At 40.7% G+C, this 23,974-nt stretch overlaps 1 protein-coding gene across 2 annotated transcripts; it reads left to right on the top strand.

Annotated features, from left to right (window-relative positions):
* The first annotated feature begins 32 nt into the window (after nt 1-32).
* Nucleotides 33-23,974, top strand: Slc33a1 (solute carrier family 33 member 1). Of its 2 annotated transcripts, XM_006972617.4 has the most exons (6): nt 33-1,354; nt 8,750-8,940; nt 18,038-18,222; nt 18,637-18,754; nt 21,547-21,762; nt 22,911-23,974. In XM_006972617.4, exons 1-6 carry the CDS (start codon nt 580-582, stop codon nt 23,076-23,078), a joined length of 1,653 nt encoding a protein of 550 aa, XP_006972679.1. In that variant the 5' UTR covers nt 33-579; the 3' UTR covers nt 23,079-23,974. The 2 variants fall into 2 exon arrangements, with proteins under 2 accessions (XP_006972679.1, XP_042135042.2); XM_042279108.2 differs by lacking the exon at nt 8,750-8,940 and having other exon boundaries at nt 1,066-1,354.

Below are 23,974 nucleotides of genomic sequence, written 5' to 3'. Positions count from 1 at the left end.
TACGCAGGGGTTATTCCTCCCTGGGCGTCAGGAACGAGGGAATTAATGGTTCCTAGCAAACGTTGTTTGCCGACCCAGCCACCGGAGCTTGTCCTGATTGGTTGCCGCGGCCTGGAGGCGGGCAGGGGACTTATTTGGGAAGGGAACCACTTCCCGAAGCGCGAGGCAGGAAGTCATCCTGTGCCTCTGTGCGGGCTGAGCCGGGTGCCGGCTGCCGTGGCCGCGGAGACCTCCTGGCAGCGGGTAGGCAGGCGGGCTCTCGGGTCCCGCCGCACTTGCGACCCGCCACCGTCGCAGCGCCACGGCCCGCTCCGCCAGCCTCGAACCCGGCGCGCCCGCCGGGAGTGCTCCTGCCAGCTCCCTGAAGTTGCTCCTCCGGGCAGCGACCCAGGCTTTGCCTGGGTCACCGGCCGGGGATCTGGCTCCGTGCTGCAGAACAACTAGTCTCCCCGCGTCCGCCCTCCTGGCGGTGAGCCTCCGAGACCCTGGTCCAGAGCGGTTGCCTTGGACCTGGGACTAGACTGATCCAAAAACGCCAGCCTCAGGCCACCACAGACCGGGCTCTGCGTCGTCTCTGATATGTCACCGACCATCTCCCACAAGGACAGCAGTCGGCAGCGGCGGCCAGGCATGTTCAGCCACGCTCTGGATATGAAGAGTGGCCCGCTGCCGCCGGGCGGCTGGGATGAGAGTCACTCGGACTTGGTGGGCGGGGAGGGGGACCGAGAAGCTCTTCTTGGAGATGCCGGCCCTGGTGACATCCCAAAAGCCCCGCGGAGCTACAGAGCCGAACTAAGTAGCATTTTGTTACTGCTCTTTCTTTACGTGCTTCAGGGCATCCCCTTGGGGCTGGCGGGGAGCATCCCACTCATTTTGCAGAGCAAAAATGTTAGCTATACAGACCAGGCTTTCTTCAGTTTTGTCTTCTGGCCTTTCAGCCTTAAGTTGCTCTGGGCGCCCTTGGTGGACGCTGTCTACTTTAAGAACTTCGGTCGTCGCAAGTCCTGGCTTGTCCCTACTCAGTATATACTAGGAATCTTCATGATATATTTATCCACTCAGGTGGACCATATGCTCGGAAATACTGATGGCAGAACACCTGATGTGGTTGCTCTCACTGTGACATTCTTTTTGTTTGAATTCCTGGCCGCCACACAGGACATCGCTGTGGATGGTTGGGCGTTAACTATGTTATCCCGGGAAAATGTGGGCTATGCTTCCACGTGCAATTCTGTGGGCCAAACAGCAGGCTATTTTTTGGGCAATGTTTTGTTTTTGGCTCTTGAATCTGCTGATTTTTGTAACAAATATTTGCGGTTTCAGCCTCAACCCAGAGGAATCGTTACCCTTTCAGGTACTATACTTAAACTATTATACTGTTAGTTTATTTTATGCTTGTGAATGCTTTTGACAAACTTTTGATGGGATCTCTCTTTTGCTTGCATTTAATTTTTTTAATGATGCACAAAATATTTTATTTCATTTCTCTGAAATTAATACACACAATATTGGCTTTCATTATGAGATTTTCATACACACACACACACACACACACACACGTACTTTGCTCATGCTCTCTTCCATAACACACCCTTGTTCTTCTCCCTCCTAGCCCTCTTCCTTCAAATAGTTCACATACACTTTTTTTTCCTTTTAGATTCTTTGTAGGAGAGAAACCAGGTGACATTTGTCCATATGGGTTTGAATTATTTCTGAATTCTGTTTACTGGATTTTTTTTTAAGGGTCTGCATAGCCAACCTCAAACTCGGTCCAGCTTCAGCCTCCTGAGTGCTGAGATCACAAGCATGTGCCACTAGATCTGGCTTCCTTAAATTTACCAGGAATCTATATGGTAGATGACTTAAGTATGTTTTCTGTTTTTGTTAAAATGTGCTTCTTTCAAGTATCACTAAAGGCCAGTCCCTGACATTAGCACAGTCATATTGATCAGTACTCTTCAGTGAAGGGGGAAAACAACTGGTAAGACAACAGAACCCCGAGTTAAAGATCCATGGGCATTTGCTTGATGCACAAGTGCACATTTTAAAAATACTCACATTTTAAACATGGTGCATATTTCTCTTTCGTGATTTGGTGGATTGAGATTTCTAGTCTCTTGCTTTCTCATCTTTTCCCACCTTTATTGTTTCACGAATAGTCCTTATCTAGCAATCTGTTGAATGGCTCGGGTGGTTAATATAAGCTTTCTGACGTTGGCTAAGTGACAGGATTCTAAGGGCCTCCTGCAAATAAAAGAATACCTGCCAACTGGGAACAGTAGAGATGAACATTGGAGAGGCCCAGAATAGCCAGCCATTGGTAGACTGTGGTAGAGATAACAGTTGATATTATTCCTGGTTGGATCCTTACTTAGGCTGATGCTGGTTTTCTGAATAGCTCTTTGAGTAACTGGAATGTGAACTTTGTTCTCCAGAAGATTCTAAAATAGCTTACTTTAAAATTTAACTTTTCTATCTGTAGTGGACTTTTGATTTTGTTTAAATTTTTTTTTTTTTTTTCAAGACAAGGTTTCTCTGCGCCTTTCCTGGAACTCGCTTTGTAGACCATGCTGGCCTTGAACTCACAGAGATCTGCCTGCCTCTGCCTTCCAAGTGCTGGGATTAAAGGTGTGTTAAAGAGTTTTTTGTTTTTTGGTTTTTTTTTTTTAGAATTTTCTTTTTTTTTTTACATTTATTTATTTATTATGTACACAGAAGAGGGTGCCAGATCTCATTACAGATGGTTGTGGGCCATCATGTGGGTGCTGGGAATTGAACTCAGGACCTCTGGAAGAGCAGTCGGTGCTCTTAACCTCTGAGCCATCTCTCCAGCTAAAGAGTTTTTAATTTTAATGCTAACGTATGTCATATTACTAATTTTGAGGTTTCTGTAACTTGGTAATAATGAAACTATATTCTCTGGATTCTGTTTCTGTTTGTGTGTCCCTGGTGCTGGGAAATGAACCCAGTTCTCCTGCATAAAAGGCAAACTGTTTTCCACTGTGCTAAGTCCCAACCTCATTAACCAGTGGGAGTTTTCTCTCTCAGTGCTAGGGTTCTACTATTGACCTTTGTCTAGTCCTTAGTTTCTGAAAGGAGGCTAAACTGGTATCAAACCTCCATACTTCTCAGGATCCACATACTTAAATTATGCACCACCATGCGCAGTTTAACTAGCTAGTGGTTTTGAGGAATTTAAAGAACATGAAATCATATGAAGGCAATACCATTGCCTAGGTAAATAAAGAGGAGATAAGCATACTGTCTAGAAACTCTGCGTATTAGAATCTGTAACGTAAAAACAAACCAAACAGCCAAGGGCTTGAGAGATGACTCCGGTTAAGAGTTCTTGATACTCTTGCAGGGGTCCTGAGTTTGGTTCTTAGCACCCACGTGGTGACTTACAACCCTCTGTAACTCCAGTTTCAGGGCATACAATACTTTCTGGCCTTCATGGATACCAGAACACAAAGTGCACTTACACACATACAGAAAAACACTAATATACATGGAAGAAAACAAACCTTTCATTTTTTAAAAAATTCTCTGATTAATTACAGGCACTGCAGAAGGAATATACCGAGAAAGAACAGTTTGGACATTTAGAAAGCGGTAATCTAGGCAGCATATTGAGAGCAGGAATGATGAGATGAGATAAAATCTCCAGGAAACAAAACCTTGGTCCTACGGAGTGGCTCTTTCATAGCTTCAGGACAGTCCTGATCTCAGAAGTAGGCCTTTTCTCTTCTTAAACCCTTTGTTTCCCAAGAACCTGAACAAAGAGAGACTCTTTAAGCAGCAAGGGATGAGAAATCCAGAAGGGCAAAAAGATGATGCATTTGTTTCTTCATGTTTATGATGAGGAAACTGCTGTCAAAGGACTAGAGACACGTACTTAGAGCTTAGATGTGGTGATATATTGTGCACCCCAATAAAGCTTGCCTGGGATCAGAGGACAAAGCCAACCACTATATTAAACTTAGAGGTCAGGCAGCACACACCTTTAATCCTAGCATTCGGGAGACAGAGAGCCATCCTGATCTCTGAGAGTTCAAGGCCACATTGGGAACAGCCAGGCATGGTGGCAACGCCTTTAATTCCAACACTAGGAAGGAAGGAAGGTGGCAGGGCACGGAAAGGTATATAAGGCGTTAATAAAAAGGAAGTTTCTCTCTTGAGGCTGATTTTGATTCCTGGAACCCACAGTGGGAGGAGAGAACCAACTCCCAAAAGTTGCCCTCTGACCTTCACATGTACTCTGTGACATGTGTGCCTGTGCACGTGCATGTACACAATCGTAAGAGCAATAATAAACAGAATATTACCCTTCATTCATTTGTGTGGGGAGAAGTTAGGTGACCCTTGGGGAATGGTAAGGGTTTTTTGTACTACTAGGGACTAGTATAATATTAAAGTGTTCTCTATGTTAAAATATTAAGACGAACAAGATGACTCTGTCTGGGGTGCCTGCTGCCAAGCCTGATGACCTGAGTTTCAATCCCTGTGACCCACGTGGTAGAGAAAGAAAACTATCTCTCACAAGTAGTCCTCCGACCACCACCACCCACATACACATACATGCACATGAATAACTAAATACCACACTAAGAAAGTGGTGTGGATATAACCTATAACAGATTTCACTAGTTAACCATGTGGGAGAGGGTGTATATGTGAATGTGTATGTGTTTCCATGCAATTTTACTCCATGTATATGTAGCTTTTTGTAACTAACATGACAATCATGACTGACCTCAAGATTCCTTTCTGTTATTATCATGTCTCTCTTAGCCTCAGTCTGCTTTTTTATTTATTTATTTATTTTTATTTATTTATTTTTTTTTAATGGGAGGACAGACAGCACCTCACTCTAGCCCAACTCTCTGGCTATCCTAGAGTCATTACATAACCCTGGCTGAATTTGAACTTGTAGTAGTCCTCCTGCCTCAGCCTTAAAAATGCTAGGATTATAAGTGTTAGCTGTGAGCTGGGCTTGCTTTTGATCTTTATAATTGTTAGACCAGAGACGCCCCCTCTCCTCCGCTAGCCTCTCAAGTGCACACCACACTGGTACTGTCCGTGCCATTTTATTTCTGTACTAGCCCCCAATGAATAACCCATTTTCTCTCTGTGCTTGCCAGCACTTGGTACTCTTGCTGTTTCTCATTTTAGTTACTTTAATAGTTTCATAGTCTATTTGTTTCACAGAATAGTATAAATTATAAAGGACTATTTGAATCTGATGTGCTGTTTTGGTTTTGGTTTTTGAAACAGAGTCTTAGACAGTCCTGGCTCGTTTGGAAGTAGCTGTGTAGACCAGGCTGGCTTCAAATCCAGAAAAATCCACCTGCCTCTTCCTCTGCCTCCCTCATATTGAGATTAAAGGTATGTGCTACTGTGCTTGGTCACAATATTTCTTTCTTTCTTTTTTTTTTTTTTTTTGGTTTTTTCGAGACAGGGTTTCTCTGTGTTGCTTTGTGCCTTTCCTGGATCTCGATCCGTAGACCAGGCTGGCCTCGAACTCACAAAGATCCGCCTGCCACTCCAGTCATTATTGTTTGTTTGTTTGTTTGATTTTTTGTTGTTGTTGTTTTGTTTTTTGTTTTTTGTCGGAGCTGAGGACCAAACCCAGGGCCTTGCGCTTGCTAAGCAAGCGCTCTACCACTGAGCTAAATCCCCAACCCAATATTTCTTACTAAGCTATTTGTCCCTAAGATTGATGTTGGAGACTATCTATACCATAAAGTACCAGCCACTATAAAAATACACCATGAACTCCACAATGACACTATATATTAGGATATATAAGATGAATTCTTCTAAATTTTTTTTTTTTTTTTTTTGTTTTTTGAGACAGGGTTTCTCTGTGTAGCTTTGCGCCTTTCCTGGAACTCGCTTTGGAGACCAGGCTGGCCTCGAACTCACAGAGATCCGCCTGGCTCTGCCTCCCGAGTGCTGGGATTAAAGGCGTGCGCCACCACCGCCCGGCATCTTCTAAAAAATTTTAAGATTGATAATATTGTTTCTTTATTTATGTGTGTATGTATATATACACACTTATGTATATGTATCTGTGGAAGTCAGAGGACAGCTTTATGGACAGTAACCTTTATGTGGGTTCCAGAGATTGAACTCAAGTGGTAAGGCTTGTGCAGCAAGTACTATTACTGCTTGGACCATCTTGCCAGGTCCCTAACTTTGAGCTTCAAATGAGCTATACTGCTTTTCTCCTGAGCTTATAATGGATATCAGTGTGCCAGCATTTATATGGTGTGTATGTGTATACATTTTTTTCTTTCTTTTTTTTTTTTTCTGAGACAGGCTTTCTCCGCATAGCACTGGAACTTCCTCTTTAGTCCAGGCTGGCCTAGAACTCATAGATGCACCTGCCTCTGCCTCCTGAGTGCTAGAATGAAACGCATATGCCACCACTGCCTTGCCACTCTTTACATTTTTATTCATCAATGGTAAATTGCTACATGCTCTTAATATCTGCATTCATGGGTGCATTAGGCAAGTTCTTGTAGGCACTCAGAATATTTAGTCAAAGCTCATGTGTGTGAAGGTTGGACATGAGCTTTGTCATCTTGGTTGTGCATTAATATGCATCATGCTGGAGAGCTGATGTGTACTTTCACAGAGATTGGTACACTGTACTCTGGAAGTGATGTTAATAACCAACAGGCATGGGCAGTGTGTTTAATGGTTATGCTGAAGCAGGGATTAAGCCTTTATTTCTGAGCTCTTGGCTTTTCACTCTTCTGTACATGTGAGGTTCAGAGACTGAATTCTGGCTCTGAGTGTCCCATTGTGACTACTTCCTATGGTTCATGCTGTTATTTTTCTCCCAAAACACAGGGAAATCAGAAATAGACTTACCTGTGCATATAACATCCTTCTGTTGGCATTGGCATTAAGAAATTTAAATTCTAGATGATAATTTTTTTCATTAAAATCATTAAGATGTACTAAGCAAAATTATTTTTTCTTGAGAAATGAAGATCTAAACCTAATATATAACTGAAGGATCTATACTTTTATTTAATTCTTTTTTTGTTCATTTGTTTTTGTGGTTTTTTTTCCCAAGACAAGTTTCTTACCAAAACAAACAAACAAACAAAAAAAACCAACCTTTTAATTGGAATTTCTGTTGGCAGCCCTTATAAACCACCAATAAAAGCTTTCTTAATGAAAATACTGCTGTAAGTGAAACTCTCTAAACAAATCATCATTCATCTCATTTTAAGATTCATTTTTTTTGGGCTGGAGAGATGGCTCAGAGGTTAAGAGCACTGACTGTCCTTCCAGAGGTCCTGAGTTCAGTTCCCAGCACCCATATGGTGGCTCACAACCATCTGTAATGAGATCTGGCTCCCTCTTCTGGCCTGCAGAAATATATGCAAAAAGAATATTATATACATAATAAATAAATCTTTATAAAAGATTAATTTTTATTATTTTTAATTGTGTATGTGGGGGTGGGTGAGTATATACATGTGAATACAAGTATCCATAGAGGCCAGAGGCACACTGGAGCTGGAGTTACAGGCCACTAGGTGTGAGTACTGGGAACACTTTGAGACAGATGTGCTTGGGTCTGAATCGAGGGGTAGCTCCAAAGCCAGTTTCTTAGTGAGCTCAAACAGCATTTGGCAGTTTATTATATAATGTGCATTACACAGGGGCTTGTGTAAAAATGCTTTGTACATTTATATCATGTGGTATGTGCTCTATTATTGCTGTTCCTTCTGGCTCTTAGGAAGATTCTTCTAGGTCATTACTCTCCCCCCCCCTACACATTTGTTAAATCTCTTTCCATGAAACAGTACAGACAGCACATCATGTCTTCATTTATCATCTACAGATACTGCAGAGAGGTTCATCTCAAAGAGATTAACCCTGGTAAAAAGTTTAGAAATAAAAACTATTAAATGTGAGCTGGCAAAGAGTTCAGTGGGTACTTGCCATGCACACCTGACCATCCAAGTTCAATTCCTAGAACCCACAGTGGAAGTGGCCTCCCCAGGGTCCCTTGATTTCTACATGAACTTGCATCTGCATTCTGACACATATGTATTACACACACCCCCACACACTCACACTCAGGGGGCAGGGGATCTAAAGCAAATAATCATGTGGTTGGTTTGGGATGGAGAGTTTAGTTTTTTTTATTTAAAAACAGGGCTACACATAGTGGCTTCGAACTCACTGTCTAGTGAAGGATGGCCTTAACTGTTGGTCCTTCTGGCTCTGCCTCCCAAGGGCTGGGATTACAGGGATGTTCCAGCACCCCTGGCTCTGTATCTCTGGCTGGCCTTGGATTAACTTTGTAGCCCCAGTTAGCCTCAGACACTCTTGTCAGCCTCCCGAGTGCTGGGAGTACAGGTGTGCGCCGCCGTGCTTGGTTCAGTCGCACATTCTTGGTCACCTAGACTGTCATAGTTTAGCACAGGGAATGTTTGGGTCTCTAAGTATAACTAATGAACCTTATGTGGTCTGAAAATCACTTCCTTCCCCTACCTAAAACATTTTAATTACATCTGTACCCCCCCCCCAAGGTAAGTATCAGTCAATTTTGTGTCTATATGTTTAAAGAGTCAGGACTTTTTTTATTCATCTTCTGTGTCTCAAACAAAATTTATAGCATAAAAGTTTATTTTTTTTAGGTTAAGGAAAGTTGTATTTTATTTAGTTTCAATGAAGTTACATTTCAAAAATTAATTATAGACTAAAACATTCTTAATTTCAGATTTTCTTTTTTTCTGGGGAACTGTGTTTTTAATAACAACGACATTAGTAGCTCTTCTGAAAAAAGAAAACAAGGAAGTGTCAATAGTAAAAGAAGAAACACAAGGGATCACAGATACTTACAAGCTGCTGTTTGAAATTGTAAAAATGCCAGCAGTTCTGACATTTTGCCTTCTGATTCTAACTTCAAAGGTAAGAGATTTTTAAACAAATTTATCATTATGATGGAATACTTTCAATGACTTCCCATAAGTCCCCTTCTAATACCATAGGATTTAACAATGAAAAGCAATATTTCCTGCCTATTAAATATATTTTTAAGTGATGTTATCAAATATCACTTCTAAGTAAGCTATACGTCTTGGGATCTTGAAGTTATGTCCATATGTAGATACTGTTAACAATAGTAATGGTTGGAATGAGATGTACACCTTGAAGTGACAGAGCTTTCTACTATTGTAAGGAACATGCCCTTAATATTGGGGTAGTAAAGTCATTTACTGAGAATGTGGCTTACAAAGATAAGGAAGTGTATGAATATTTTTTTTTTTTTTTTTTTGGTTTTTCGAGACAGGGTTTCTCTGTGTAGCTTTGCGCCTTTCCTGGAACTCACTTGGTAGCCCAGGCTGGCCTCGAACTCACAGAGATCCGCCTGGCTCTGCCTCCCAAGTGCTGGGATTAAAGGCGTGCGCCACCACCGCCCAGCGTGTATGAATATTTAAAAATCCATTGAATTATTTTTTAAAATACTGAAAGGAAATTACCGTGAAACAATTGGGATTACTGATAATTTATATTTTTCATTAAGATATCTTTGCTTAGCCAGGGGGTGGTGGCGGCGGCGGCGGCGGCGTAAGCCTTTAATTCCAGCACTCAGGAGGCAGAGGCAGGGAGATCTCTGAGTTCAAGGGCAGCCTGGTCTACAGAGCAAGTTCCAGGACAGCCAAGGCTACACAAAGAAACTCTCTTCTTAAACCTCCCCCACACCCACTCACCCCAAAAGTCTCTGCTTAGCCAGATGTTGTGGCTAATGCCTTTAGTTTCAGTACAGCGGAAGTTGGGGCAGGAACATCTGGGTTATAGTGTAAGACCCCGTCTCAAAAAACAAAACAAGTCTCAGTTCTGTAGCTCTAAAACTTTTGAAGATATTATGATAGAAGCAAGGTAAGCAAGTATATTTTGTTATAATAGGATGTAGCATGTTCCCAAAGTCTAAACTTACAGTATTTTTTAAAATTCATCTACATGCATACACTACAGCGGTCTTATAAGAGGCCTAGAGTAAATGCTGTAGCTTTATTTCTTTCATTTTAATAATGAGTTACTCCTCTTTAATGATGATGGAGAAGTAGTTAGAAGAAAGGTTCAGGGAAGATAACATTGTATTCAGTCACGTCATTTAGAAATGAACATTTTTTGGGCACATTCCTTTGTTTTCTATTGTTTTTGAGATAGGGTCTCACTCTACAACCCTTGCCTGCCTATAACTCAATATGTAGACCAGGCTGGCCTTGAACTCACAGAGATCTTCCTGCCTCTCTCTGCCTTTGGAGTGCTGGCTTATTCTTTTTTAAGCTCCTTTTCTCTGTTATATGTGTGCATGTAACTGTATATATACATACTTGATGTATGTGTTTACACAACAGTTTAAAAGTAGAATTGAATCATATTATATATAATTTTATAGTTCTTTTTGTCTTATTCCAGACATATTCCTGTATCATTCAGTATTTTAATTATGTTTTAATACCTACATTAATAGTCATAATATGTAAATTTGCTATGGATTTTTTAATGAGACAATATCATGTGCCTAGGGGCTAGCTTCAAACTTAGTATGTAGCTGATGTTGATGTTGAATGGTTTTTAAAAGATTTATTTATTTTTATTTTATGTATATGGGTGTTTGGCTTGCATGTATGTCTGTACCGCATGTATGCAGTGCCTGTGGTGGCCAGAAGAGTGCATTGGATCCTCTGGAACTAGAGTTACAGATGATTGTGAGCTGCCTGCCATGTGGGTGCTGGGACTGAGCCCTTGTCCTCTGGAAGAGCAATTAGGGGCTCTTAGCAGCTTAGCCTTCTTCCAAGCTCAGTGTTGAATGTTTCAGCTCCCTGCCTCCATCTCCCACGTGTTAGGACTATGATGTGCATCACGTCTAACTTATGTTTTATTTATAGCGAGTTTGTTCATCTCATTACCCTAAATCCCATTTTATGAATATGCCAGTATATATATATATATATATATATATATATATATATATATTTTTTTTTTTTAAGACATGTTTAGGTGGTTGTGGTTTATTGGGAATAGTGCTTCTGTAAATATTCATGTGGATGTTTTTTTTTTTGTGTGTGTGTGTGTGTGTGAACATTTATTCTTATTACTGATAGGTAAATATTGATGAGTTAAATCACCAGGTTATAGGAATTACACAGTATATACTTCTAGGCAGTTGTTTTTTTTTTTTTTTTTTTTTAAATAGTGGCTCTGTTAGGATAGTGAGGTAGGGCCAGAGAGACACCTCTCTGCTTCTACCTGTAGCAGCCTGAGGAGTTTCTTTCCAGAGACCTGTTGATTCAGGTGAAGCTGGAAAAAAAATTTTTTTGTTTTTGTTTTTTTCAGGGTAAGTCAATATAAAACAGAGTTGAAAAATGGGAGGTGCTTAGGGAAATGAGAATACATGCTCATATGGGGACATAGGCTTCTCAAGGGTCTCTATAATAGCCATATATGATTTTGCTTCTGAAGCTACATCTGGAAGGTTGTAAAGGAACAGAAATGAGATCATAGCGTGATACCTGAGATGCAGTGGAGAGAAGTAAAGCTGATAAGGTAACAACCTAGTCCCAAGGTTTGCGGTGGGGGTCAAGATGTTTTACAATAAACAAAAGTCAGTAGTCTTGTGAGATTCCCAGGAATATCTAGGAAAGGAGTGGGGCTGTGCTGGACGGTATTAGAGATTAGTCGTTATGCATGGTTCATTGTATCTTGACATTCTTATTTCAAAATCATTGCATAAAAGGAGTATTTGCTCTGTGTAGGGAGTCTTCACAGCAAGTATTGTTAATTGTGTTAATTGCATAGCGATTCTTTTTTTCCCTCTTAATTAATATTTTCTTTTGAGAACTTTAAAAGTGAGTCTGAATCTGCATTACTCCTAACCCAGCTCCTTCAAAGCTTCCCAAGTTCCCACTTCCAAATTCATGATTTCTTCATCGTCATCTTCTCCTGCTTTCTCCTTTTCTTCCTTCTTCCTTCTTCCTTTCAAAACAGGGTTCCACTGTGTCGTCTAGCCCTGACTGTCCTGGATCTCACTCTGTAGTAGACCAGGCTGGTCTCGAACTCACAGAGATCATCCTTCCTCTGCCTCCCAAGTGTCGGGATGAAAGGTTTGTGCCACCACTGCCTGACTTCATGACACCTTCTTTATGATTGTAACAGGTATATATATATATGCACACATGTGTATATAATCTACTGAGTCCATTTAGCTTTACTTCCGTGTACGTGTGTCCAGGGCTGAGCACTTAGGATTGGACAACCTGTGTGGGAAGTTGTCCTGGGAGGAAACTAATTCTCCCTCTCAGCAGCCGTTGACTACCTGTAGCTCTTCATCTAGGAGTGGGGCCTTGTGGGATTCCCCGTGTCTGTGCTGTCGTGTTAACTTGTGTTGTTATTATGCTAATCTTATTTAGGCAACTGTATTTTTTCCTGTTTTATTTTCATTTTATGTGCATTGGTGTTTTGCCATGGGTGTCGGGTTCCCTGGAACTGGAGTTACAGTTGTGAGCTGCCATGTAGGTGCTGGGAACTGAACCTGGGTCCTCTGGAAGAGCAGTCAGTGCTCTTAACCACTGAGCCATCTCTCCAGCCCCTAGGCAACTATATTTTTGACAGTTTCCCTGTCATACATCGAACTCTTTCACAGCAGATGCTGTTATTTTGAATCTTAGGTTCTTTCCCCCTCCTCGCCCTCAGTTTACCCTGAGCCTTACTCGTAAGTAAGATGCATCAGTTGGGGTTGTTCTCTGCATTTTGACTAGTTGTGGATCTCTCTCTTAGTCTCGGTCTGTTGCAAAGAGAAACTTAGTTGATGAGGGGTGAGAACTACACTTATCTGTAGGTATGAGGAGCCATATTCAGAATATAGTTAGAAATTATATTGACTTAGGAAAATGGCAGTAGTAGGTTTTCCTCTCAGGTTTTAGTTCCGTGGTCTCTCCATTCATAGATAGTTGGCTAGGTTTACAGTCCCAGGTGTGTATTTCCTACTGTTGAGTGAGCCTTAAGTCCAATGAGATAGCTGCTTATTACCTGCTAAATAAGAGTGCCGCTATTGTATGGGAGCCACAACTGACTAAGTTTCCCAGTTTGAATCTGAGTCAGTAGAGTTCAAGCTTGCTTGCTCCAGGGCTGTGAGAAAGTCCTGATTAGCCCATAGGAAGGAACATACTATCTATCTAGACACACGCTGCTGACGCCAGCTAGAGGTACATCGAGATACAAGAGGAAACAGCCTGCTCCTTGACTCAAGGACGGGATAGATAACGGTTGAATGCCTGTGCTGTGCATTGTTCTACCTCTGTCCTTCAAGACTGTATATAAGCTGGCTGTGAAATAAACTCAGGACCGTCCGGCATTGACCGGCAGGCCTCTCGACTCTTTTCTGTCTTCTTCTTTGTCTCTTCAAACCGCACGCCTCTACCCAGCTACCCATCTGACTGTCGGCAGGCTGCAACGCTATTGCACTGTTGAAGATATCTTGCCAGTCCAGTTACTGCTGTGGTTCATAGGCTTTACAGTGGGGTAGGACAATTGCCCCTCTCCCTTGGCAGTTTGCATGGCACTGTCTGATACTCTGAGAGCCAGCCCTCGGGAAGGCGTCTGGGTCAGTTCTTGTGCCGAGTGTTTTGGTTTTTTTCTTTTTCTTTTGTTTTGTTTTGTTTTTCTGGCAGGATCTCACTATGTAGTTCTGGCTGAGGTAGAACTCCCTGTGTAGACCAAATGGCCTCAAACTCACCTTCCTCTGCCTCCCCTGGATTGAAGGCTTACAACGCTATGCCCAGCTGGGCTGCACTCTCAACAGACTCTGGGGTAAGGGGATTCTTTCCCTTTCCATGTCCTGTTAGTTTTCCCTTTCTGTCCCCGGTTTCAGCTTCCTACTTCCAACAGTGTGAGTAGATTGTTTCACATCCTTGAAAACATACAATTTAATTTTTGTAATTCTATTGAGTATGTAGTGGCACCTTGTTATGTTTATAATTTGTATTTGCTAGAGGGTTAAGGAAGTAGAGCATCTTTCATGTTGTTATTGGCTATTTGACTATCCAAAATTGTGTTTATCTTTAAATTATAAAAAGTGTGTGTGTGTGTGTGTGTGTGTGTGTGTGTGTGTGTGTGTGTGTGTGTGTGTGTGTTACACACACTGGGCATATTGTTTTGTTAGATATATGTATTACAAATATTCCTATCTTAATAAACCTTTTAAGAGGATATGTTTAGTTACTTTATATATCTGTCATACAGAGTGAATATAATGCAAATGAAAATTATGCACTTATTACAGTTAACTTAATCATTGACCTTTTTTTGTGTTTTTTTTTTTTCTTTTATGTGTATTGGTGTTTTGCCTGAATGTATGTCTGTGCACCACATGTGTGCCTAGTGACTGGAGGTCAGAAGAGGGCATCAGATGCCTTGGAACTGGAGATGGTGGTTATGAACCACATGTGGGTGCTGGGAATTGCACCCAGGTCCTCTGGAAGAGTAGCCAGTGCTCTGAACCATCGAGCCATCTCTCCAGCTCTGATCTTTAAATTTTTATTGACACAGGGTCTCATATATCCTACACTGGCCTCAAACTCAATTCATGTGATATAATTGTCTTCTTTCTGAAACTTTACTAGCAGTAAAATCTAAATAACTCTTTTTTGAGATTCTTTAATTGATAACATTTAACTCTGCTCTACTTTGATCTGTAGGTTTGTTGTTCTATATTATGATTTTGTTGTTCTTTTTATTTTTTTGTATGTCTTGTAGCTAAGACTGGCATTGAACTCTTGACTTTCTGCCTCCACCTTCACTTCACTAGTGCTGGGATTATAGGTGTGTCTCATCACTTCTGACTTCCTTTTTGTTGGGGAGTGGCTTGTTGAGATAGGGTCTCACTATGTAGCCCTGGTTATCCTGGAACTTGCTATGTAGACCAGGTTGTCCTTGAATTCTCAGCCTTTACTTCCCAAGTGCTAGGATTAAAGACATGTGCCACTATGCCCAGATGACTTGTTCTTTCCTTAACATTTATTTTTATTTTTACTTAAATGTATTTGTGTATATGTGCATGTGGGTACCACAGAGACTAGAAAGAGGATATCAGATCCCCTAGAGCTGATGGCTACAGGCAGTTATGAACTGCCCAATATGGATGCTGGGAACTGAACTTGGGTTCTTTGGAAGACAGTAAGCACTTTTAATAGCTGAGCCATCTCTCCACCCCGTGTGTGTGTGTGTGTGTGTGTGTGTGTGTGTGTGTGTGTGTGTGTGTGTATGTGTGTGTGTGTGTGTGTGTGTGTGTGTGTTCAGAGTAACTTGTGCATATCACAAGCTCCCCTAAATAACTTAAATGTATATTTCCTGAGAACAAAACATCCTTAAGAAAAATCGTAGCTCACAGTTGGGTGTGGGAGAACACTTGTAATCCCAGTACAGAGATCAGAAAGAGTTCAGGATCATCTTCAGCTTTATAGTTGAGGTCCTTGGCTACATAGAACCATTTCAAAACACAAATCAGATTCGGTATAGTCTAGTGAATAGTTAAAACCTTTTAAGTTGATATAGTAACCTACCTGTCTTAGTTAGAATTTATTGCTATGAAGAGACACTGTGACCACAGCAACTCTTATAAAGGAAAGCGTTTAACTGGGGTTAACTTTTAAAGGGTTAGAGGTTTAGTCCATTATCATCATGGTAGAAAGCCTGGTGGCACGCAGGCAGACATGAGGCTGGAGAAGGAACTGAGAGTTCTGCACTTAGATCCACAGGCAGGAGGAAGAGATGGTGACACACTGGGCCTGGCTTGAGCATCTGGAACCTCAAAGCCCAACCCCAGTGACACACCTCTTCCAGCAAAGCCACACCCACTCCTACAAGGCCACACCCCCTAATAGTGCCACTTCTTATCAACCTATAGGGGTTATTTCCATTCAAACCACCAAATGAACCATAGCTTATCTCTTAGTTTTCCCAGTTGATCAGGTAACAGTCTTTCTCAGTCCATGTTTCCTGACCGTGATCCAATTCAGGATCTACTTCAGCATGCTGTAGGGTAAAGTTTGACTACAACTTTGAAATTATTATTACTTCTTTTTTTTTTTTAGAGATTTTTTAAGAGTTATTTATTTTTATTTTATGTACATTGATATTTTGCCATGGGTGTCTGGTCTTTTGGAACTGGAGTTACAGGCAGTTGTGAGCTGCCATGTGGGTGCTGGGAATTGTACCCAGGTCCCCTGGAAGAACAGTCAGTGTTCTTAACCGCTGAGGCGCCTCTCCAGCCCCCAAAATTACTATTATTTTTAAGAATGCAGAACTGTTTTATTTATTTATTCATTTGTTTATTTATTTTGGTTTTTTGAGATAGGGCTTCTATGTGTAGTTTTGGTGCTTGGCCTGGATCTTGCTCTGTAGACCAGGCTGGCCTTGAACTCACAGAGATCCACCTGGTTCTGCCTCCCGAGTGCTGGGATTAAAGGTGTGCATCACTGTCGCCTGACTAAATAATATAGAACTGTTTAGAGTGAGGCATGGTGGCTCTCATGTCTAACCTCAGTCTTCAGGAGTTTGAGGCAGGAGAGTTACTCTAAGTTCCATGGCTATGAGGCCGTTCTGAGTTACATAGTGAACTCCAAGTCAGTCTGTGCTACAAGAGAGACTCTGTTTCAAAAGAAAACAAAACAAAAAGACCAAATAAACCAAAACCCCACCAAAAAATAAAAAGAAAGACCAGATTTCTATAGAATGACCTTCTGTTTGTGTTTCAGTTAGGTAATGTTAGGTTCAGGTTATCCATAGGTTAGTAGGAACCTCACAGAAGTAATGTTTCTGTGTCTTCGGGGAATTACATGGGATCCGTATCATGCTCTAATCCCTGTTGTTTTGTAACTTTAATGACTTTGTGGAGACTTCGAAGTTAGTTTTTCCTTTTGTAACTAAACCAACTTATAAGGAGATCCCTGAGACTATATAGCTGTCTTATTTCAAACTTTGCCTGCTGCTTTTATCATCCTTACTATTTATTGATGTCTGTAAGAATTAATCTAATTAAGTATATGTTTTCTTTTTCCACCCCACCCCCCTTTTCCCCTCACTAAAACAGAGTTTCTTTTTGTAACCCTGACTGTCCTGGAACTGACTCTGTAGAGGAGGCTGGCCTTGAACTACCTGCCTCTGCCTCCCAAGTGCTGGTACTAAAGGCCTGTGCCACCATGCCAGGCTCTTTTTCCATATTTTATTCAACCTTTCCAGTATACTGTTTTCTTAGAATTGATTTTGAAATGTTAGATGCACTTGGAAATTTTTATTTTAATTTATGAAAAATTGTCAAAAAATAATGTGGCAGTGCTTCTTCATTTGAATCAAATTTATATATAGTTAACCAGAAACTTTTCTTTTAAATTTATGATACACAAAGCAGTAAGTAGAATTTTAAACTTATAAAAGATTGAGCAGGTGTTTGTTTTTTGTTTTGGTTTGTTTGATTTTTGAGAGGAGGCTGTCTGCATTGCCCTGGCTGTCCTGGAGCTCTCTGTGTAGACCAGGCTGGCTCGAATTCTCAGAGAAATGCCTGCCTTTGCTTCGTGAGTTTTAGGTTTAAAGTCGTGCCACTTCAACCAACTGGTTTTTACTTTTTGAGACAGTCTCACTGTGTAGCCCCAGCTAGCCTGAAACTCTTCATACAGACCAGGATGGCTTAGAACTCACAGCAGTCTGCCTGGTGCTGCTGCCTCCTAAAGGCTAGGATGAAAGGCCTTGGTTGAACTTTTTCAAAGTGGAAATTTCGTTGTAATTAAAACTATCTACAGTTCTACCAATATTGCATTTTCCATTGTTTTCACCACATAATAGTGGTAAACCATAGTGCAAAGTATACCTTCTATAACTTGACAACTCTGTACTTGTGACTGACGGGTCAGTGATGCGACTGAAGGTTGTGTAGCACTATGTGTGTTTCGACACAGGCACCACATGTGTCAGGAGCTAAACCACTTCTGTTTGTATGTTGCAGATTGGCTTTTCAGCAGCAGATGCCGTGACAGGCCTGAAACTGGTCGAAGAGGGAGTGCCTAAAGAGCACCTGGCCTTACTGGCCGTTCCGATGGTCCCTCTGCAGATAATCCTGCCACTGATCATCAGCAAGTACACTGCAGGGCCCCAGCCACTGAACATATTTTACAAAGCCATGCCCTACAGGTAATGACAGAGCCTGCCAAATAACAAAGGTTGTGTTCAGGATTGTGCGTGCACCTTGGGGGAGAGCGTATGGGTGGGACTGGGGGAGGCATGATGCAGCCTTGATGTCAGTGTCTTTTAGGTGACTTTTCTCTTTTCAGATGCTAGCATGTCCTTTTGTTGTTGGGGGACAGGCAGTGTTTTTGTTTTGTTACTGTTATTTTGAAGCAGTGTCTCACTATGTCGCCCTGGCTGTTCTGGGACTTACAGTGTAGACCAGGCTGACCTCAAACTCAGGGATCCATTTGCCTCTTTCTCCTGAGTCTGAGATTAAAAACATGTGCCTCCATGCCTGGCTCTAGCTATTTTTAATACAGGTTATTCTTTAACGTAAAATGGGTGTCATCTCGGTGTTTCTTTTCTTTTTTTTTGTAGATTATTACTTGGATTAGAATATGCCCTGCTTGTTTGGTGGACTCCTAAAGTAGAGCATCAAGGAGGATTCCCCATCTACTACTATATTATAGTGCTGCTGAGTTATGCCTTACATCAGGTAAGCTGAGAGGGAAGTGTGTGTGTGTGTGTGTGTGTGTGTGTGTGTGTGTGTGTGTGTGTGTGTGTGTGTGTGTGTGTGTGTTATAGGCACAGGATTATGGAAGTATGTGGACCCTTGGACACACATGTAAAGGCCAGAGCAGGATGTTAGGTGTCTTACTCTATCACTTTCTGTAATGTCTTACAACGGGGTTTCTCACTAAACCGGAAACTTGCCCTTTTGCCTAAGCTGGCTGGTGATCTGCCTGTTCTGCTCCACAAGCTGGAATGAGTTCCAGGCACTCACTCATTCACGGGTGCGCATGTGAACTCAAGTCCCCATAGTTATAGAGGAAGTTTCTTATGTATTGCGTCATCTTTCAGACCCTGAGGAAAAATTTTCACAGCTACTTTAATGAAGTTGAAGGTTTCCATGTGAATCTGACAATGAAGTAATTTGGTGGTGAATTGAAGTCTTTTAACTTAATGAGCGTTAGTCATGAAAAAGGAGTTTATCCATTCATTTTTCTTTAAATTGTTCATTTATCAAGAATTTATTATATTTCAGTGCTAAGTTTACTCTTAGTAAGTATACCTTGGTTTATTCTTACGTGTAGGGGAAGGTGTTTGTGTTTATTTTTGAGACAGGGTCTTCCCAGATAACCAGGCCTAGGTTTAAACTTACTATGTAGCTCACACTGGTCTGAAACTGGAACTCCCATTGATTTTCCTGGTCATCTCAGTCTTCCAAATGCTCTGCCTGGCTCAGTTTTGGATTCGTTCTTTAATTTCTGTTGTCTGTTCTTAAGCTGGCGAGACAGATTGAAGTCATCTTAGACTTAGATTTTGGATTAACAGATTTACTCTGAGTGTTCGGCAGTGTGATAAACTGCCTGTGTGTGTTCTGTGTGCCGGCCCCCCAGAGGACGTGCGCTCTCCTCTGCTTTAGCCTCACTGGAGTCGCTCTTTCCGAGTGAGGGTTTGGTTCTGAGTAGAAGTGACTTAGGAGGTGGCAGAGGCCCAGCACTAAGGTTGGATATTCAGCTGTAATTATCGCCGATGTAGATTAAAGAGTCACTGAATTTCTTAGTAAAACCTAGTCTAATGTTTTGAAAGTAAGATATATACTAACTTCTTGATTTTTGACTGAAACCTTAATATTCTCAATAGTTTTTCGTTTTGTTTTGTTTTTTTTTTCTGTACAATTAAATAATTTAGGATCCAGGTGTGGTAATTCCACACCTGTAATGCCAGCATTTTAGAGGTGGGGGCAGGAAGATCTGAAGATCAAGGGCAGTCTTGGCAACATAGTGTATTGGGGCCTAACCTGGGCTACATGGTACTGTGTCTCACAAACAAACAAACAATCCATCAGTCAGTCAATAATGAATCCCATAGTGGATCATATCTAACCCACCATAAGCTTGTAAAGGCATTGGGGCCAGTATGTGAAATACTTACTTCTGTTTTAACAAAGTTCGTGCCCGGCACATAATAGACATTAAAAGGAAGCATTTGGTTCAGTCAGTGGCTCTCTGTCCACCTAGGGAACAAAGTGTATGGACTAACTATGTCATTATATCCCAAAGGCTGTGTTTCTTGGAGAACTTCTCAAAGCGTAGTCAGAGACGCTTAGACAACCACACAGGCCTTCAGGGAGAAAGAGATTCAAGGCCTCTTAGGAGGAATGATGTATGATCTATGATGTGTGGCATCAGTGTCACCATTTCTGATGTGTCAAGTGAGCTTGTGCTGTGTGCCAGCAGCTGTCCTGAGTGTTGAATGTGACTGAGTCAGTCAAGCCAAAATCTTTGTCATTTCCGGAATTTATGTATGAAGGATGTCAGGAAGCTTACCATGAAAGGCACCTCCTCGCTGTCACGGAATGCAAGGTCTTCAGTCTAATGTGGCTTTGCTCCACCACTGAGCTGCCTCCACCGCCTCTGTATTCCCTTGGGAATTCCATTGTTTATAAACACGGAGCACTGCTCAGAGGAGTACTGTCTTGGAAATAGTTTCTATCTTTCTAATGAAGGGTTAATTAATTTTTGCCCCTTTCTGGTTATGTTTGAGACACTGTTTGTCTGAACTGGCCTTACACTTGAAATCTTCCTAAGTACTAGGACTAAAGATGTATGTCTATATTCCTGTCTCTCAGTTTTTATCTCCTAAGGTTTTTTTCTTTCTAGATTGTCTTATAAATTTCAAGATGGTATTCGTCAATATAATTTATCCCTATTTTTGGAGCATACTACATGTCCATGTTTTGCTGTCCACTTCTCTACTGTAGATGTAGAACTGTATGTACGCATCTGGGATGTATGTGGGTGCAGTACACACAGGAACTTTGTGTGGCTCACTACCACCTGACCTGTCCCTCCCTTCAGTCTCTGACTGTTTATGGTGGAACAAGTCTTTATCTTTGGCCTAGGAGCACAGTGTGTGCACTTCCAGTATGTTTTATCTTAATTCTTCATTTCCTGTTTCTCCAGTATATAATCTATTCAAGGGAATAGTAGCGTTTTTAAATTCATCTTTATACCATCATGTTCTTGTAGTATGTTTGTTGAATTGAATTCAGTAAAAATTATGAAAAATTAATTTTGCGTTTTATGATTTCAATGTTCCTAATTTAAGACATGGTTTGTAAGTCTGACCATAGACGTCAAAAAACTGGGCTCCATAGTTTATGCTTCTTGCTTGGTGCCCCATACTCATTCCCAAATACCCTCCACACAAAAAACAAAAGCAGAAAAGGAAAAAAAGAAGAAAACCTCCTTCCACCATTCCAATGTTCCCTTCTTCTCACAGGTCACGCTGTACAGCATGTATGTGTCGATAATGGCTTTCAATGCCAAGGTCAGTGACCCTCTTATTGGAGGAACATACATGACCCTTTTAAATACTGTGTCCAACCTCGGAGGAAACTGGCCGTCTACAGTAGCTCTCTGGCTCGTAGATCCTCTCACAGTGAAGGAGTGTGTAGGAGCATCAAACCAGAATTGTCGAACACCCGATGCCATCGAAGTAAGTGTGTTTTAGTTTCAGATAACAATGAACAAGTTTTGAGATGTGTTCACTGTGTCTAAAATCATATATCCCTATAGCTTTTAGTATGGAAATGTACATATTTTAGCTCTATCATAAGTAAGAGTACAAATCTGTATCAGTAAGACCAGCTCAGCTAAAGGTCCTTCTCAGCAAGAGAGCCGTCTCTCCCATTCTGAGGTTGCTGAACTGCCTTTCACAGTGCTGAGAACGGGCACTACTGGCCCTTCATACACTGCTGCTGTAGCTAAAGCCGAATGGTGAGTGTTTCGGTGGTAAATTACTTCAAAGTAATATTCCTTGTGGGCCAGGCGTGGTGAGGCAGAGGTAGGCAGGTCTCCATGAGCTCCAGACCAGCCTGGTCTACATAAGGAGTTCTAGACCAGCGGGGACTACATCATGAGACCCTGTTTGTCTCAAACCGAATTAATTTTGTCTACTTTTAGAATAAATTCATTGGAAATTTCTCCACATTTTTAAATATGAAAATTCCATTTTGAAAATCAGTATTATTTGCAGTAAGTGCTCAAAGTTGTTTTTATTCCTGTTAATAGGGTTGAAGAAATGAAATAAACTTAATGAACATAGCCAGACACCATGACATATGCTTATCATTCTGGCACTTGGGAGCCTGCAGCAGGAGAATTGTGAATTTGAGGCCAGTCTGTTTTCCACATAAGCCTAATCTTCTCTAAAACCAAAGAATCACAATAAACAGACATCAGTATAGCTTACCATTTGAAATAAGTGAAACATTGAATGAAGTCTTTTCTTAAAAATGTATATGATTATTCTCCTTAGTTACAAAGTAGAAACATTAATTATTGAATACTTCCATAATGAAATCACAGAATATGGGTCCAAGATATAGCTCAGTTGGTATATTGCTTGCCTCGTGCCAAGTTCTGCATTTTACACATAAAACCAAACTTAGCGATATATGTCTATAATCCCAGCACTAGAGAGTTGTAAGGAAGAGATTCAGAAGTTCAGGTTATCCTTAGGTGTACATAGTTTGAAACTAAGCTGTCTTAGACCTTGTCTCTATAAAGCAAAACAAAAAAAAGAAAGAAAGAAAGAAAAAGTTATAGCGTATTTGTTACACTGTTATACTTTTATTTTTATAGCTCTGCAAAAAACTTGGAGGCTCGTGTGTGACGGCTCTGGATGGTTATTATGTGGAATCCATTATCTGTGTTTTCATTGGATTTAGTTGGTGGTTCTTTCTTGGTCCAAAATTTAAAAAGTTACAGGATGAAGGACCATCTTCATGGAAGTGCAAAAGGAACAATTAATGCCAACATTACTGGACATTTTAGAAGGTAATTGTAGTTTTTAGTTTTACTGAGAAAGCTATGATAATCATTGTATAGGAGTATAAAATATTGTTTAATTTTAACTTAAAGTGTCAAATAGTTGAAAAATAGAAATTTCTTTGTATGTTTGATCATATTTTCCTTGCCTTATTAATGTATTTAACGTTTACTTAAGGCCAGGAAACAACTCTTTCGGTTGTATTACTTGGTTTCTGTTAATTTACTGACCAAAGCATATTTTAAGCTGCAATGGAAAAGTCGTGGGCGGTCACCATGCTGCCAAGTATTGTTGTTAGTACCTGTCATTGAGTTGTATTTAACATTTTGGTACAATGTATCAAGTGGGACAAAGCTTAATATTCAGGTACTAACTAACTAGTTTGACTTTATTGGAAGTTAATTCTCACTTTAAATTGTAAATTTGTAAAAATTTATGTGGAATCTGATGCAAAGAAAATGTAGACTATTAAAACATTGAGTTGTTTTTCTGACCATAACCACATTGTACAAATGAATCTGTTAAAAATAACTATTTTAAATGTAATTTTTGCTTTTGTAAGCATGAAAGATTTATAAAAAGATTATTCAACTATTTTTTTATAAATGAAAGCTATGGTTTTTAATTTATTGATTTCCCTATCCCTTCCTTTTGGGGAAGCTATTTTGATTTCTTGTTAGCTCTTGCCCTATTTTACGGTATGATTTTTGTCACAGTGCGTCATGGCACACAGACAGCCAGTGAGGGGATCAAGTATGTGGTGTGTGTGTTTGTGGCTGAGCTGTAAAAATAAAAACTTATGTAGTTTTTTTAATTACTGTGAGAAGAAAATGTAAACTTACAATTAAATAAAATTTCAATGCGTTAACACCATAAA

The sequence above is a fragment of the Peromyscus maniculatus genome, chromosome 6 (genome assembly GCF_049852395.1).
Source record: "Peromyscus maniculatus bairdii isolate BWxNUB_F1_BW_parent chromosome 6, HU_Pman_BW_mat_3.1, whole genome shotgun sequence".
NCBI classification, from domain to species: Eukaryota; Metazoa; Chordata; class Mammalia; order Rodentia; family Cricetidae; genus Peromyscus; species Peromyscus maniculatus.
The sequence above is the reverse complement of the archived record's forward strand: the minus strand, read 5'-3'. Positions and strand labels throughout refer to the sequence as shown.